The sequence below is a fragment of the Glossina fuscipes genome, unplaced genomic scaffold, assembly GCF_014805625.2.
Source record: "Glossina fuscipes isolate IAEA_lab_2018 unplaced genomic scaffold, Yale_Gfus_2 112, whole genome shotgun sequence".
NCBI classification, from domain to species: Eukaryota; Metazoa; Arthropoda; class Insecta; order Diptera; family Glossinidae; genus Glossina; species Glossina fuscipes.
In genome coordinates, this window is record NW_023998455.1 from 5,480,158 (window position 1) to 5,491,727 (window position 11,570).

The 11,570-nt window shown below is 36.8% G+C and overlaps 2 protein-coding genes across 2 annotated transcripts; both read left to right on the plus strand.

The window, feature by feature from the left end:
- The first annotated feature begins 5,093 nt into the window (after positions 1-5,093).
- LOC119639586 lies at positions 5,094-7,780 on the plus strand. Its single transcript, XM_038037050.1, has 2 exons — positions 5,094-5,173; positions 7,077-7,780. Exons 1-2 carry the CDS (start codon positions 5,138-5,140, stop codon positions 7,752-7,754), a joined length of 714 nt encoding a protein of 237 aa, XP_037892978.1. The 5' UTR covers positions 5,094-5,137; the 3' UTR covers positions 7,755-7,780.
- Positions 7,781-10,896, plus strand: LOC119639584 (FAM172 family protein homolog CG10038). The gene is made up of 6 exons (XM_038037049.1): positions 7,781-8,293; positions 8,374-8,486; positions 8,557-8,744; positions 9,287-9,545; positions 9,615-9,804; positions 10,563-10,896. The coding sequence occupies exons 1-6, from the start codon at positions 8,212-8,214 to the stop codon at positions 10,661-10,663; spliced, it is 933 nt and encodes a 310-aa protein (XP_037892977.1). The 5' UTR covers positions 7,781-8,211; the 3' UTR covers positions 10,664-10,896.
- The last annotated feature ends 674 nt before the right edge of the window (positions 10,897-11,570 follow it).

The following is an 11,570-nucleotide window of genomic DNA, read 5'->3' on the forward strand; positions in this document are numbered from 1 at the left end:
TCATCCTTGCTGCAAGGATCTTCTTTTTTGTCGCCTTTTTTGTTATTTTTGCTGCAGGGATCCGCTTTTTTATCGCCCTTTTTGTCATCTTTGCTACAAGGATCTGCTTTTTTATCGCCTTTTTTGTTATCTTTGCTGCAAGGATCCGCTTTTTCATCGCCTTTTTTGTCATTCTTGCTGTCTTTCTTGTCGGTTTTTTTATCGTTTGTGCTACATGGATCCGTTTTCTTGCCTCTTTTCTTGTCATCCTTTTGGCCATCCTTTTGGCCATCCTTGTTGCAAGGATCCGCTTTTTTGTCACCTTTTCCGGCATCCTTGCTGTCTTTCTTGTCGGTTTTTCTATCGTTTGTGCTACATGGATCCGTTTTCTTGCCGCTTTTCTTGTCATCCTTTTGGCCATCCTTTTTATCCGTTTTCTTGCAAAGATCTGTAGATTTTGACTTTTTATCTTTTGATTTGTCCGTGCAAGGATCTTTGTTGCATTTAGCATCAGACTTGTTATCTTCTTCTTTGCAAGGATCAGTCTTCTTTTCCCCACCTTTTTTGTTTCCACCTTTTTTGCAAAGAGGTGAGGCTGACTTGCTCTGTGCCTTTGCTTTCGACGATTTTTTATTCTTACCCGCGCATGAACTACTACTCTTCCCAGAACTGGAGTTATTGCGCTTTCCCTTACTTGATGAACTACTACTGCGCTGATTCTTACCAGATGATGAAGTATTACATTGACTCGTGCCCAGCGATGAACTACGACTTTTTCCCTCTACTCTATTGCTTTCGAATCTGTTGCCATCAGACATTGCACGCGATGCGTGCGACCGGTTGGCATTATAGCTCGCACACCGATCAGTGTTTTCATATCGTTCGCTGCTCACACCCGAGGATGAGCTATTGCACGGAAGTCCGCCTTCGGGTCTCGCACTTGAGTACCACCCGGTCGAATTGCTGCTCGCGCATGGGTCACAGCACGAAGTCGAACTATTGCCTTGGCTGCTGTAGCCTGACGAATTGCTGCTTCTGCCCGAAAACGAGCTACTGCTCTCGCAAGGGTCGCGACTTTCGCATGAAGAGTAACCGTTGTGCTGGCTCCTGCCTTCCGATCTTGCGCTAGTTGATTGCCATTCGCTCGAGTTATCGTTCGCGCAGGGGTCACGGCAAGAGGATGACCTATTGCCTTGGTTTCTGTACCCTGATGAAATACGGCTCCTATCAGAGGATTGACTACCGTTCGTACATGGGTCAATATTTTCGCATGAATTGCTTCTACGGCCTGAAAATGTACTACTGCGCTGGTTTCTTCCTTCGGATCTTTGCTGCCCGCTCGATTTACCGCTTGAACAAGGGTCACAGCTGCGTAAAGAACTGCTATTTTGGCTTCTGTAGTCTGAGAAATTCATACTTCTACCACAATCGCTGCTCGCACATGGATCACTGTTTTCGCAAAAATCGCTATGTCGCGATGGTGAACTACTAAGTGAGTTTCTACCCTCAAATCTGGCACTCGAGGATTGTCGTCGGTCCGAGTTATCGTATGCGCAGGGGTCGCAGCTCGAAGAACTGCTGCCTTGGCTTCTGTAACCCGACGAACCCATGCGTTGACCAGAGGATGACCTACTGCTTGAGCATGGGTCGCTGCTTTCGCAAGAATCGCTGGTTCGTCGTGCGGAAAGACTACTTCGTGAACTTCTGCCCTCACCTCGGAAACTGGATGATTGCCATCGGTTCTGATTATCACTTGCGCATGGGTCGCAGCTTGATGAAGTGTTGTCTTGGTCCCTACAACCTGAGGAGCCCATGCGTTTATCAGACGATGACCTACTGCTCGCGCATGGATCAACGTTTTCGCAAGAATTGCTGCTGAGGTGCGAGGGCGAATCACTACGCGCGCTTCTCCCTTCGCCTCTTGAATTCGATGGTTGCCATCGGTTCGAACTATTGCTTGCGCATGGATCGCAGCTCGCGGAAGAAATGGTGTCCTGGCTTTCGTAGCAAGGCGAACTACTACTTCTACCAGAGAATGTATTACATGCGTATGAGTCATTATTTTCACAGGAATCGCTACTCATTCTCGCAGCTAAAGTTCCGCGCTGGCTTTTACCATCGAATCTGGCACCCGAGGATTGCTGTCGGTCCGAGTTATCGAATGCACAGGGATCACAGCTCGAAGATCTGCTGCCTTGGCTTCTGTGGCCTGACGAACTATTGCTTCTACCAGATGAACTACTACTCTCGCATGGGTCACTTCTTTCGCAAAAATCGTTCGCTCGTCGCGCGGAAAGATTATCTCGTAAACTTCTGCCCTCACCTCGAGAACTGCCTGATTGCCTTCGGTTCTGATTATCACTTGCGCATGGGTCGCAGTTTGATGAACTGCTGCCTTGGCTCCTGGAGCCTGAGGAACCCATGCGTTTATCAGAGGATGAACTACTGCTTGCGCATGGATCGTTTTCGCAAGAATTGCTATCCAAGGGTAAACTTTCAAATGCGCTTCGGCCCTCGCCTCTTGCACTGGATGCTCTCCACTGTTTGGAGCTGTTGATGGCGCAAGAATCGCTTTTCTCACAGGCATCATTTGTTCGACATCGTCGTCCGACTTTTGAGCTAGCCGATTGCCACCTGCTCGAGCTATCGTTCTCGCAAGCATAAAAGCTCGAGGACGAACTGTCATCCTGCCTCCTGCCTGGGAAAGAATTACTACGCTGGATCCTACCTTCCCCTCTTGCACTCGATGCTCTCCATAGACTTGAGCTGTTGCCGATACAAGTATCGTTGTTCTCAAAGACGTCATTGATCTGGCTTTGCCCACCGGCTCTTGATTTCAACGAATACCCTTTGCCAGAGCTATCACCACCCCCGGGTGGATTGAAGCTAGAGACCGAACCGCTGTTCTCGGTTCTGAAACCGGAAGAACTACTTCGCTGGCTTTCCCCTTCATCCCGTGCGTTAGATCCTTTCCAGTGACCAGAATAACGGTTAATTGAACTTCTAGGGGTTGTATAACCTGTTTTACTCTCAACTAGGGTTGCGTCCACGACACTGTCCGAGTTAGTACATTCGACCTTGCTCGAAATGTCATCCATGTTCGAATTACTACTAAAAGGGCTTTCCTGGAACACACGTCTGGATTTGCCAGCAATTTTCAAATCAATAGTTTTCATTGAAATCCGGGCAACGTGAACGTCACTCCGTGGAATGCTCGATAAGACTGCCATTATTTTATTGCTGGAATTGGCTTTTTTTGGTTTACCGCCGTCTTTCTTTTGGGTATTCCCGAGGCTGCAACCCATCGGCTTCCTCTTTTTTACTTTTCCTTTATCTAATTTTTTATTGTGGTCGACCTTTTTAAGTTCCTTCTTGCAAGTATCGGGGCATTCCTGAACCTCTTTACATGGATCTTCCTTGCATTTATCTGATTTGAGACGAACCTCGTATTTATGTCTAAATAAAGGAGTCTCCTTTAAAGAGCCTTTTTGCTGAAATTTTCTTGTAAAACCTCCGCAAACCTGTAGAGGCAATTGGGTAAAAGGTGCCTTTGTTTCTGCGATGCATACTATGTGAGAATTGAATAGCTTTGTTGAGCAGGCCTTAGTAGAATAGAGTCTTAAAAAATTCTCGGAACTAACTGAAAACGCTTGCGCGCAAGAGCTTTTGTCTCCGAATCTTACACAACGCGTTAAGGCATTCTGAATTCCCCTAGTAATGCCATTCTTGATTTCATTTCTTAGTCTTACCTGTGCGAAGTCTAATAATTTCTCAATTTGAAACGACATTATAGGATCCTTTCTCCAATTATTTTCAGTATTTTTAATATCCCTTTTCAATGGTTCCATAGCATTAATTTCGTTTTGTTTGTATAGCACTAAGCCAGTATTTTTGACGAGATTTGTCTTTTTTGAAATCGTCTCTGTTTCTCTTCCGAGTGAATTTTCACATTTCTCTGATAACTGCTGTAATACATTGTTAACGTTATCGAATGTTTCATGGTGACGCGTAGACTTAAATACTGAAGCTAAAGCATTTTCTATGACATTGTCATCTTCAGTTTCACTCAGAGGTAATAAAAACATTTTCATCGCACCAGAACAACACAAAGGAGCTAGATCGCGTATAGTCACAGACAAAAACTTATTGACTTTTAAACGGTCCACACTGAGCGGATTCGATAGCTCTAAACGGTCGTTCGTCAAAGAGACACATTTTTGATTATCATTTTCCAATTTGGTCGAATAGAGACGCGGACGAGAAAATTCGGATTTAATATGGCCTTGAGGTTGATTTGTCAGCACCAACGAGGTGTAACGTCCCGAACTGAAATTACATGACAGTCTTCTAGTAAACTATGAAATATAAAAATAAAATGGAATAAATATTAGAAAAAAAAGAATACAACTTTTTCGTATACGATGCTTAAATTCTTACTTGCAATGTAGTTGAAAATTTTCCAAGTATTTGCATTTTCTAGCATAAAATAAAATATACGAAAAATTTTGTCACTAACGGAAGAGATAACGTCGGAATTTTTTTCGTTTTTTCAAGAAGACAATATTAGAGAAATAAAGCTTCTATTTCAAAAGTTCTATAAGACAGTTCATGAAAAAAGCAAAGGCTTGCTTTAGTTGTCGAAAAACCTGAAAAATGCTAATTTGTGAAAACAGTTTTCCAACATGCTACAGTGAGTTTCTGCTACAGTGTTTTTTTTTTTTAAGTTGTTTTTCTAAAGAAGAGTGCTTCAGGACATTTTTTTCCTCTTATTTACCACACACAACATATAACAACACAAAAGTTGCATAACCAAAGGAAATTCGTACTTATATAAATAATTTACGGATTTATTAATTATTCATCAATTGCAGTCAATAGTTGCTCTTAAGTTATTTTCGCTAAATACTGACTTCACGGTATCTTCTGAGGCGGCGAAGAGTTTGGCTAAAATTTGTACGCATTATGAATTCAAATTTATTAAATTTATGCTTTTCAAGTATCAACACAATAAATGCTATTGTCTTGATATTCTTCACTTAATGTGTTTTCAGTTCAGTTGAAGATTGTTAATTATGGTGTGTGGCTGTAAGTGAAATATTTTCTCCAAAATTAAACGCGTTATTTGGAATAAAGTTTAAACAAAAAAAAAAAAAAAAAAATGTGGTATTTTGTAATAACGGTGTTGGCAACAAATGTGAGTTAAATGGCTACGCTACTATTTCTGATAAGCAAGTCTCATTCAGTTTAGACCGCTAGAAAGTCTTTATTTTTAGAATCTGAATCGATCTAACCCCGTCTAACAACTGTCCATGTGTTTTTGTATGTATCTACAGCATGCAATTTTTGAGAGATTTTGATGAAAAATGATGATGATCAGTCACACTAACCTAGTTCGGCCTAATGGCGATCCCGATCGGTGAGCTTTTCCGACAAAATTAACAGAAGGGAATTTGGATCACATAGATCTATCCTTTAGATTCCAACATATATAGGGGTTAACTTTAAAGGCAATACCTCATATGGAAAGATATTACAATTTCTACTTTTCTATAACGAAAAATGAGAAACAATAAATTTCTGGGGAAGTAAATTAATCCTCCAATAGGCCGGCTCACAGCAAAAGTATGTTTTCGCATGAAAATAGTGTGTAGCTTTTGAGGCATTATTACCAAAACGAGTGAACAACGCTACTAGGCAAAATGCTATAGGATGTTTAATGGTCGGCCTTGCTCAGCTAAAATATTCTTGATTGTTATTTTTTAATTTTTTTTTTTTGTTTTTTTGATTCAAAGGTTGTACTTGGAAAAGTTGCAGACACAGATGAATATAATTTTCTTGCTTCTACTTCTTCCTCCTTAACCTAAAACAAGCTAAAATACTTGAGCAATGTGTCACTTCGTCTACTAAAATTTTATAAAATATAGAAATTTTAAATGAAATTATGACTTGATGAAGAAGTCTTATATAGGAGGACGGAGTTCAAAACCTGAACCTGAACGTTTTCCTAACCTATTACATATCACTTTTCTAGTAGTAAAGATTAGATCTCTTTACCTTACGCTTACTTTTCATGAGAATATATTATAGTCCAAAAAAAATTTACCAGTATGATTGAAATTTAAGGAAATAAATTTATACATCCAATTAGTAATTAACTTAAAAATTAAATTTTCTTGGCGTATATAGAAGTATATCGAACAAAGATTGGTCGGAGAAAAATAAAAATACCGAACATTGTCTTAAAATTTCACAAATGATATTTTTTCCCGAAAATAAAGTTAAGACATCAAGTGACGTTACATCTACAACAAATACATTGAAACCCACACACACGCTCGTACAACATGAAAACATAATTTATACAATCAAATCAGATAATAAAAGTAATCGAAAAAAGCGAAGTGAGAACCAAAAATTAAATAGTGAACATTACCGTCTTTAAAAGTGTAGTAAGTAATATAAAGTAAACAACCCCATCATTAGCTAAAACTTGTGGGAGCTTGTTACGGCTATGAGATTTAATGGGGTTTCGAGTGAGGTGCACCCAAATCTATAAGTTTTGCAGCTAATCATAGATTACTAAGTCTCAAACTGGATTCTGACGAACAGACACACTTAGATTGACAAACTAAAATAACTGTGAAAAGGTTGTCTTGATCTTACCGCCATATTACCTTATTTTATATTTATCACTTAACTCCGTAGAATATAAGGACATGGTTATCAATTATTTTACGAAACAGTTTAACGTACGTAAAGTCGCCTCGAAAATATTAAGCCTGAAAGTAATTGCAGAATTGTTAATACAAATATTGTGAATGCAACTGGACTGGACGAAATGAATTTGTGGAAATTGAAAACTTTTTGACAATTTAATATAAGTCTATATATATAATCCATTTTGATTGATTAACAAAATGTTAATAAAACAGATATGGAAGAAAACACATTATTAATAAAATATTTCATTTACGTGCAAATAAACGTAATCAAAATTAGGAGGCCGTTAATGCCAACATTTCATCTATAGAATATTAATGTATTATGTAAGCATGAAAATCTGAGAGAGCATTAATTTTGTTACTCATTTATTACAGACTATCGCTGTACAAAACAGTAAAGCCTTGCATACTATTTCCACCGAAGCTTTCAATTCTCGTATAGCTGACTATGAACAGCAAAGTAAAGAAAACAAATTTCAGATACAAAATAAACGCCAAGAATACGCTGAATTTGATATTGAAAATTCCCGAAATGGAATGTTTCATAGACTGCCTGACAGATTTGCGGTAAATGTGGATAATAATTTAATTAAAGAAAATGGAATAATTAATAAATACCAAGATGATGAGATGTTAACCGCAGAATTAAATACATTGGAAAACAGTATTCGTTCTAAAGACCAAATTGACTTTGAACAGAACAAAAGTTCGTGGTTGCGTGTAAAAAAAAGTATACCTGTTTTGGAACCTGTTAAACATTTACTTGATCATGCGCGTAGCGGAAATCTTAATCATACCTTTCGTGGCCAATCGAATCGTCATCATCATATACTGAGTGAAAGCGAAATGAATAATGAAGAAAATAATAACGACACCGCTATCGAAACCGAGGAGGAACGTGAAATGATTAACGAGGGCCCAGATTTGCAAATTCTCGAATTCTTAGGATCAATAGGTAGTAAAATCTGGGATTTCTTCTCAAACTTACGTCAACTATTTGCTGCAAGTAGTGGCAGTGCAAGTGCTTCACTATCAAGTTCGGCCGGCTCTTAACTAATGTTATATGTAATATAAAAAGAAGGACTCATTTTAATTAACGAAAACTAATGCAATCGTGATTAACAACTATTGAAAAAAAAAAATTTACCGAAAAAAAAAATATTTCAGAATTTTTATTAAAAGAGGAGAACGCATAAAACAAACATCCATCAACTTGTTGTATAATGCCCTCTACAGTTAATTGATTGAACTACTTTATCAGGGTTTTTGGGCTTCCACTTAGGCTTGGCAACCCCAAATTGACGGCTTGTTTACATTTTTCGCTTTTTTTTTGGAACTCTCTTCTCTTTAGTTAATGAGGATATGTTTGCAGATTAAAAAGGATAAATAAAAATAAAAATTGTTCAATAGCAAAATCCTTTGCAAAAGATATCAATCAAGCAACAACAACAATAAACAAAAGCAGTTAATTAAATTTAAAAAGTTCATTTTGCTGGCGTCACGATTTACTATGAGCGAATATTCTTCGACATCGAATATTTCATCAAAAGCGGAAAAGGAATTAAAAAAACTTGGTTACGCTTTCAACCAAGGTAAAGCATCGAGTTTCCTTTATTTTCTTCAGTTTAATTCATATTTCTTTTAATTTATGGTTTCATTGTGAAATTTGCAGCTGGTCAATTGCGTAAAATCGATAAATTCGGGAAAGTAAGTGATGAACCTTTTGAATTTGACGTGTTCCAAGATCAGGAGAAAAATCAGGCCCATTACGAAAAGCTGGCTGACGTAAATTCTTGGCTTTGTTGCTCATGGAATAATTCGCGTTTGATTAATGTTTGCTTTTTCTTCTTTTTAGCAAATTCCTGACATCGTTTACGATTTATTAGAGAAAAACGGTTTATCGCGTACTTATATACCCGAAACTGCACCTCTTGAAGAGGCGACTTTTTTTTTCACTTCTCCCGAGCAATTGCATAAACCTAAAAAGTTAATTGTCATCATTCATGGCTGTGGATTTGTACGAGCTGGACAATGGGCAAGAAGGTAGCCAAGACTATTGATATTTATAAAAGTATAGGATTTGTAAGTGTTTGTTACTGGGTTTGTCGATTTTCTTTACTCGACTGTGCATTTTGAAACGTACAGCTTATATTTTACGGAAGATACAGAAGGTATAGGCCAGCTAATTAGCTATTTACTAGAAATAAGTACACAACTTTCCTTAATCCAATGAGCGAACGAGGTCTTTTATGAAGATCAGATGTGGTGTTCTGAAGCAAGATTTACCCAATTTTCTGCGCTCATTTTAGAGCCTATTATCGATTCGTCATTTCGGGGAAGTATAGTTAAATCAAAGAAATGTGAATAGGGAAGATTCGATCAATTTCAGTCTTGTTATTGAAGGCAATTAACTTCTTAAGCGACACATCTTGCCCTGCATTATGCATTGCCAATGAAAGCTTGGCTTGGCTTGGCTTCGCTTTCTAAATTCTAATGCAATGAATTTAGGATTTTGTAGCGATTTTTAGCTAAAAGTTAATGATAAGCGAAAAGAAAAACAATACTAATTTTACATTATTTTTCAGTTTAATAATTAATAATTCCTTGGATCATGGCACTCAATTACCTTACATAAGGAGGGCTCAAGAGCTCGGCTATGATATTTTAGTAACCAACACAAATGATAATTATCGCAATGTAGATGGCAAGCGCGTGCCTATAACTGGCTTAAATACAGCCGCTGCTCATGCCATTTATGTATGGGAGAAATACGTAATGGAGTGTGAACCTGAAGCAGTAGCTATTGTAGCACACAGCGCTGGAGGGGCAGTCACATTGGATTTGGTAAACCTTTAAATAAAAAAAGGAAAACCAACTTCTATGTACCCTCTTTTTCTCTATATATAAATTTAGGCTCAACGCTTCCCTGAATTTTTTAACAAACATGTATTTGCCATAGCCTTTACGGACGCAGCTCTCTATGTACTGAACGAAAGTGTAAAAAAAATTATATCTGGAAAAACTTGCAACTGGATTGCTAGCAATGAACCTCTGGACACAGAAATCGAATTAGGCAAAGGGAATATAAAAATGGTTTCAGCAGGTAATTGAGTAAAATTTCCATTTTTCCACTTGAGATATGTAAGCATTTTTATCATACACTCATAGCGCATACAAAATGCATACATTTCGTCTGTTTGTTCATTGATATCACATTAGCGGTTTAACAACTTGTGTGGATTACTAAATTTTACTTCAGTCTCTAATCAGAAAAAGAAAACCTATTGTTTATATAATAATCTTTGCTTAGATTACTGAGGTGTGTCCTTCGTACACATTATATTAACTAAGAGTATGTTGCGTCGCCTTTCATTATCCGATATAAGAACAGTAGCTTTTAAAAAGCAACATACTTTTATTTGCCGACAGCGTGGCTACACATTCCAATTTTTTCTTGCATGAAATCACTTCAATCTTTAATAATTCCGTCTGCCTATTTGGTACACGTAACATAGATCACAATTACATTTTTATATTTAACCGAAAACTACGAATATGTGATTAATTTGTTCTTCGTGTTTTTGTTCATGGCAAACCGTTGTCATTCTGCTCTCTGTTCTCTCTCTATTCTCAACACATGATACTTTGTTTTACTAATTCACGGCTATTATCGTTGCATCATACGAATGAAGTAAAATGCTTTCGCCTACCTAGCATGTCACGTTTTTTGTACTTTTAATTTCTCATTTGTAATACATATTTTCATGACGTAATACAAATAGAATCACAGAGATTCATATGTTGCACATTGAAAGATTTGTCTTCAAGTTGAACTGATTTTTCTTTCTTATTGTTTTATAGGTCACAATAAGCATGAGTGGACTTCATGTTCAGCTTTTGAATCGGTCTTCAAATTTCTTGAAGAAAAATATCATGAATTTTCCAAAAACCACAATAAATAAGAATATCGTTATCCTTTTTTATTATTTATATTTATCAAATTACTTTCACGTAATGTACACATATTTCCTAAAACTTAAACAATAGTCTGTTTATGCAAAACTTTTACATTTAATATGAATTATTATGGATTTTAACGTAACGTTTAAAAGTAACGGATGTTTATTTAAAAATTGTTTATATTATATATTTATGTAGACGTTAACATTCCCAAATAAAACGTTAATACAATAAATTCATCTAAGATTGTAATCAACTAACAGTAGAGATGTTCTTATCTTATGAAAAAGAGAGAGAGAGAGAGAGAGAGAGAGAGAGAGAGAGAGAAAGAAAAGTTTGCTTTTTTGCTCAGGCTGTATTATTTTCTACATTAATTTATTTAATTTAATTTTTGTTGCACACTTCACCATAAATGCTCATCACTTTTTCCCTATGCCGTATTCGGCTATGTTATGATAAATTTGATAAATGTCAGAAAAAATCAAAAATCACCAAAAAACAAAAAAAAAAAAAAAACAAAATAAATAAATAAATAAAAAATTATAATGAAAGTTTTCTTGAAAGTGGTAAAAGTGGTGGTGTACAGTGCGGTCATAAAAAGTCTGTAGTATTTTTCTTTTTTTTTTTTGATTTTCTTCATATTTTTCTCACAACCACCCCCCCATATTAGTATTTACTTTTAATGTAGTCCACATTCACTTTCTTTTCGTTATGTTTATGTCATAAAAAATAAAAATCACTCGCCTATACAAGGACTTTTAGATTGTCGTCTATCGTGTAACGTCACATGAACTTACTTATATCTTAACATTTATGTCTCTAGAGAACGTTTTAAGTCTTAGTTTATTCTTTTAAGGCAGCTGCTGATAATGATATGGGTATCATCATTAAGAAGTCATAAAAAATCAA

Coding starts and splice junctions, on each gene's coding strand:
- LOC119639586 (XM_038037050.1), top strand. CDS start 5,138: ATGTGGTATTTTGTAATAACGGTGTTGGCAACAAAT. Junction 5,174..7,076: donor TAACGGTGTTGGCAACAAAT/GTGAGTTAAATG, acceptor CATTTATTACAG/ACTATCGCTGTACAAAACAG.
- LOC119639584 (XM_038037049.1), top strand. CDS start 8,212: ATGAGCGAATATTCTTCGACATCGAATATTTCATCAAAAGCGGAAAAG. Junction 8,487..8,556: donor ATTACGAAAAGCTGGCTGAC/GTAAATTCTTGG, acceptor TCTTCTTTTTAG/CAAATTCCTGACATCGTTTA. Junction 9,805..10,562: donor TATAAAAATGGTTTCAGCAG/GTAATTGAGTAA, acceptor ATTGTTTTATAG/GTCACAATAAGCATGAGTGG.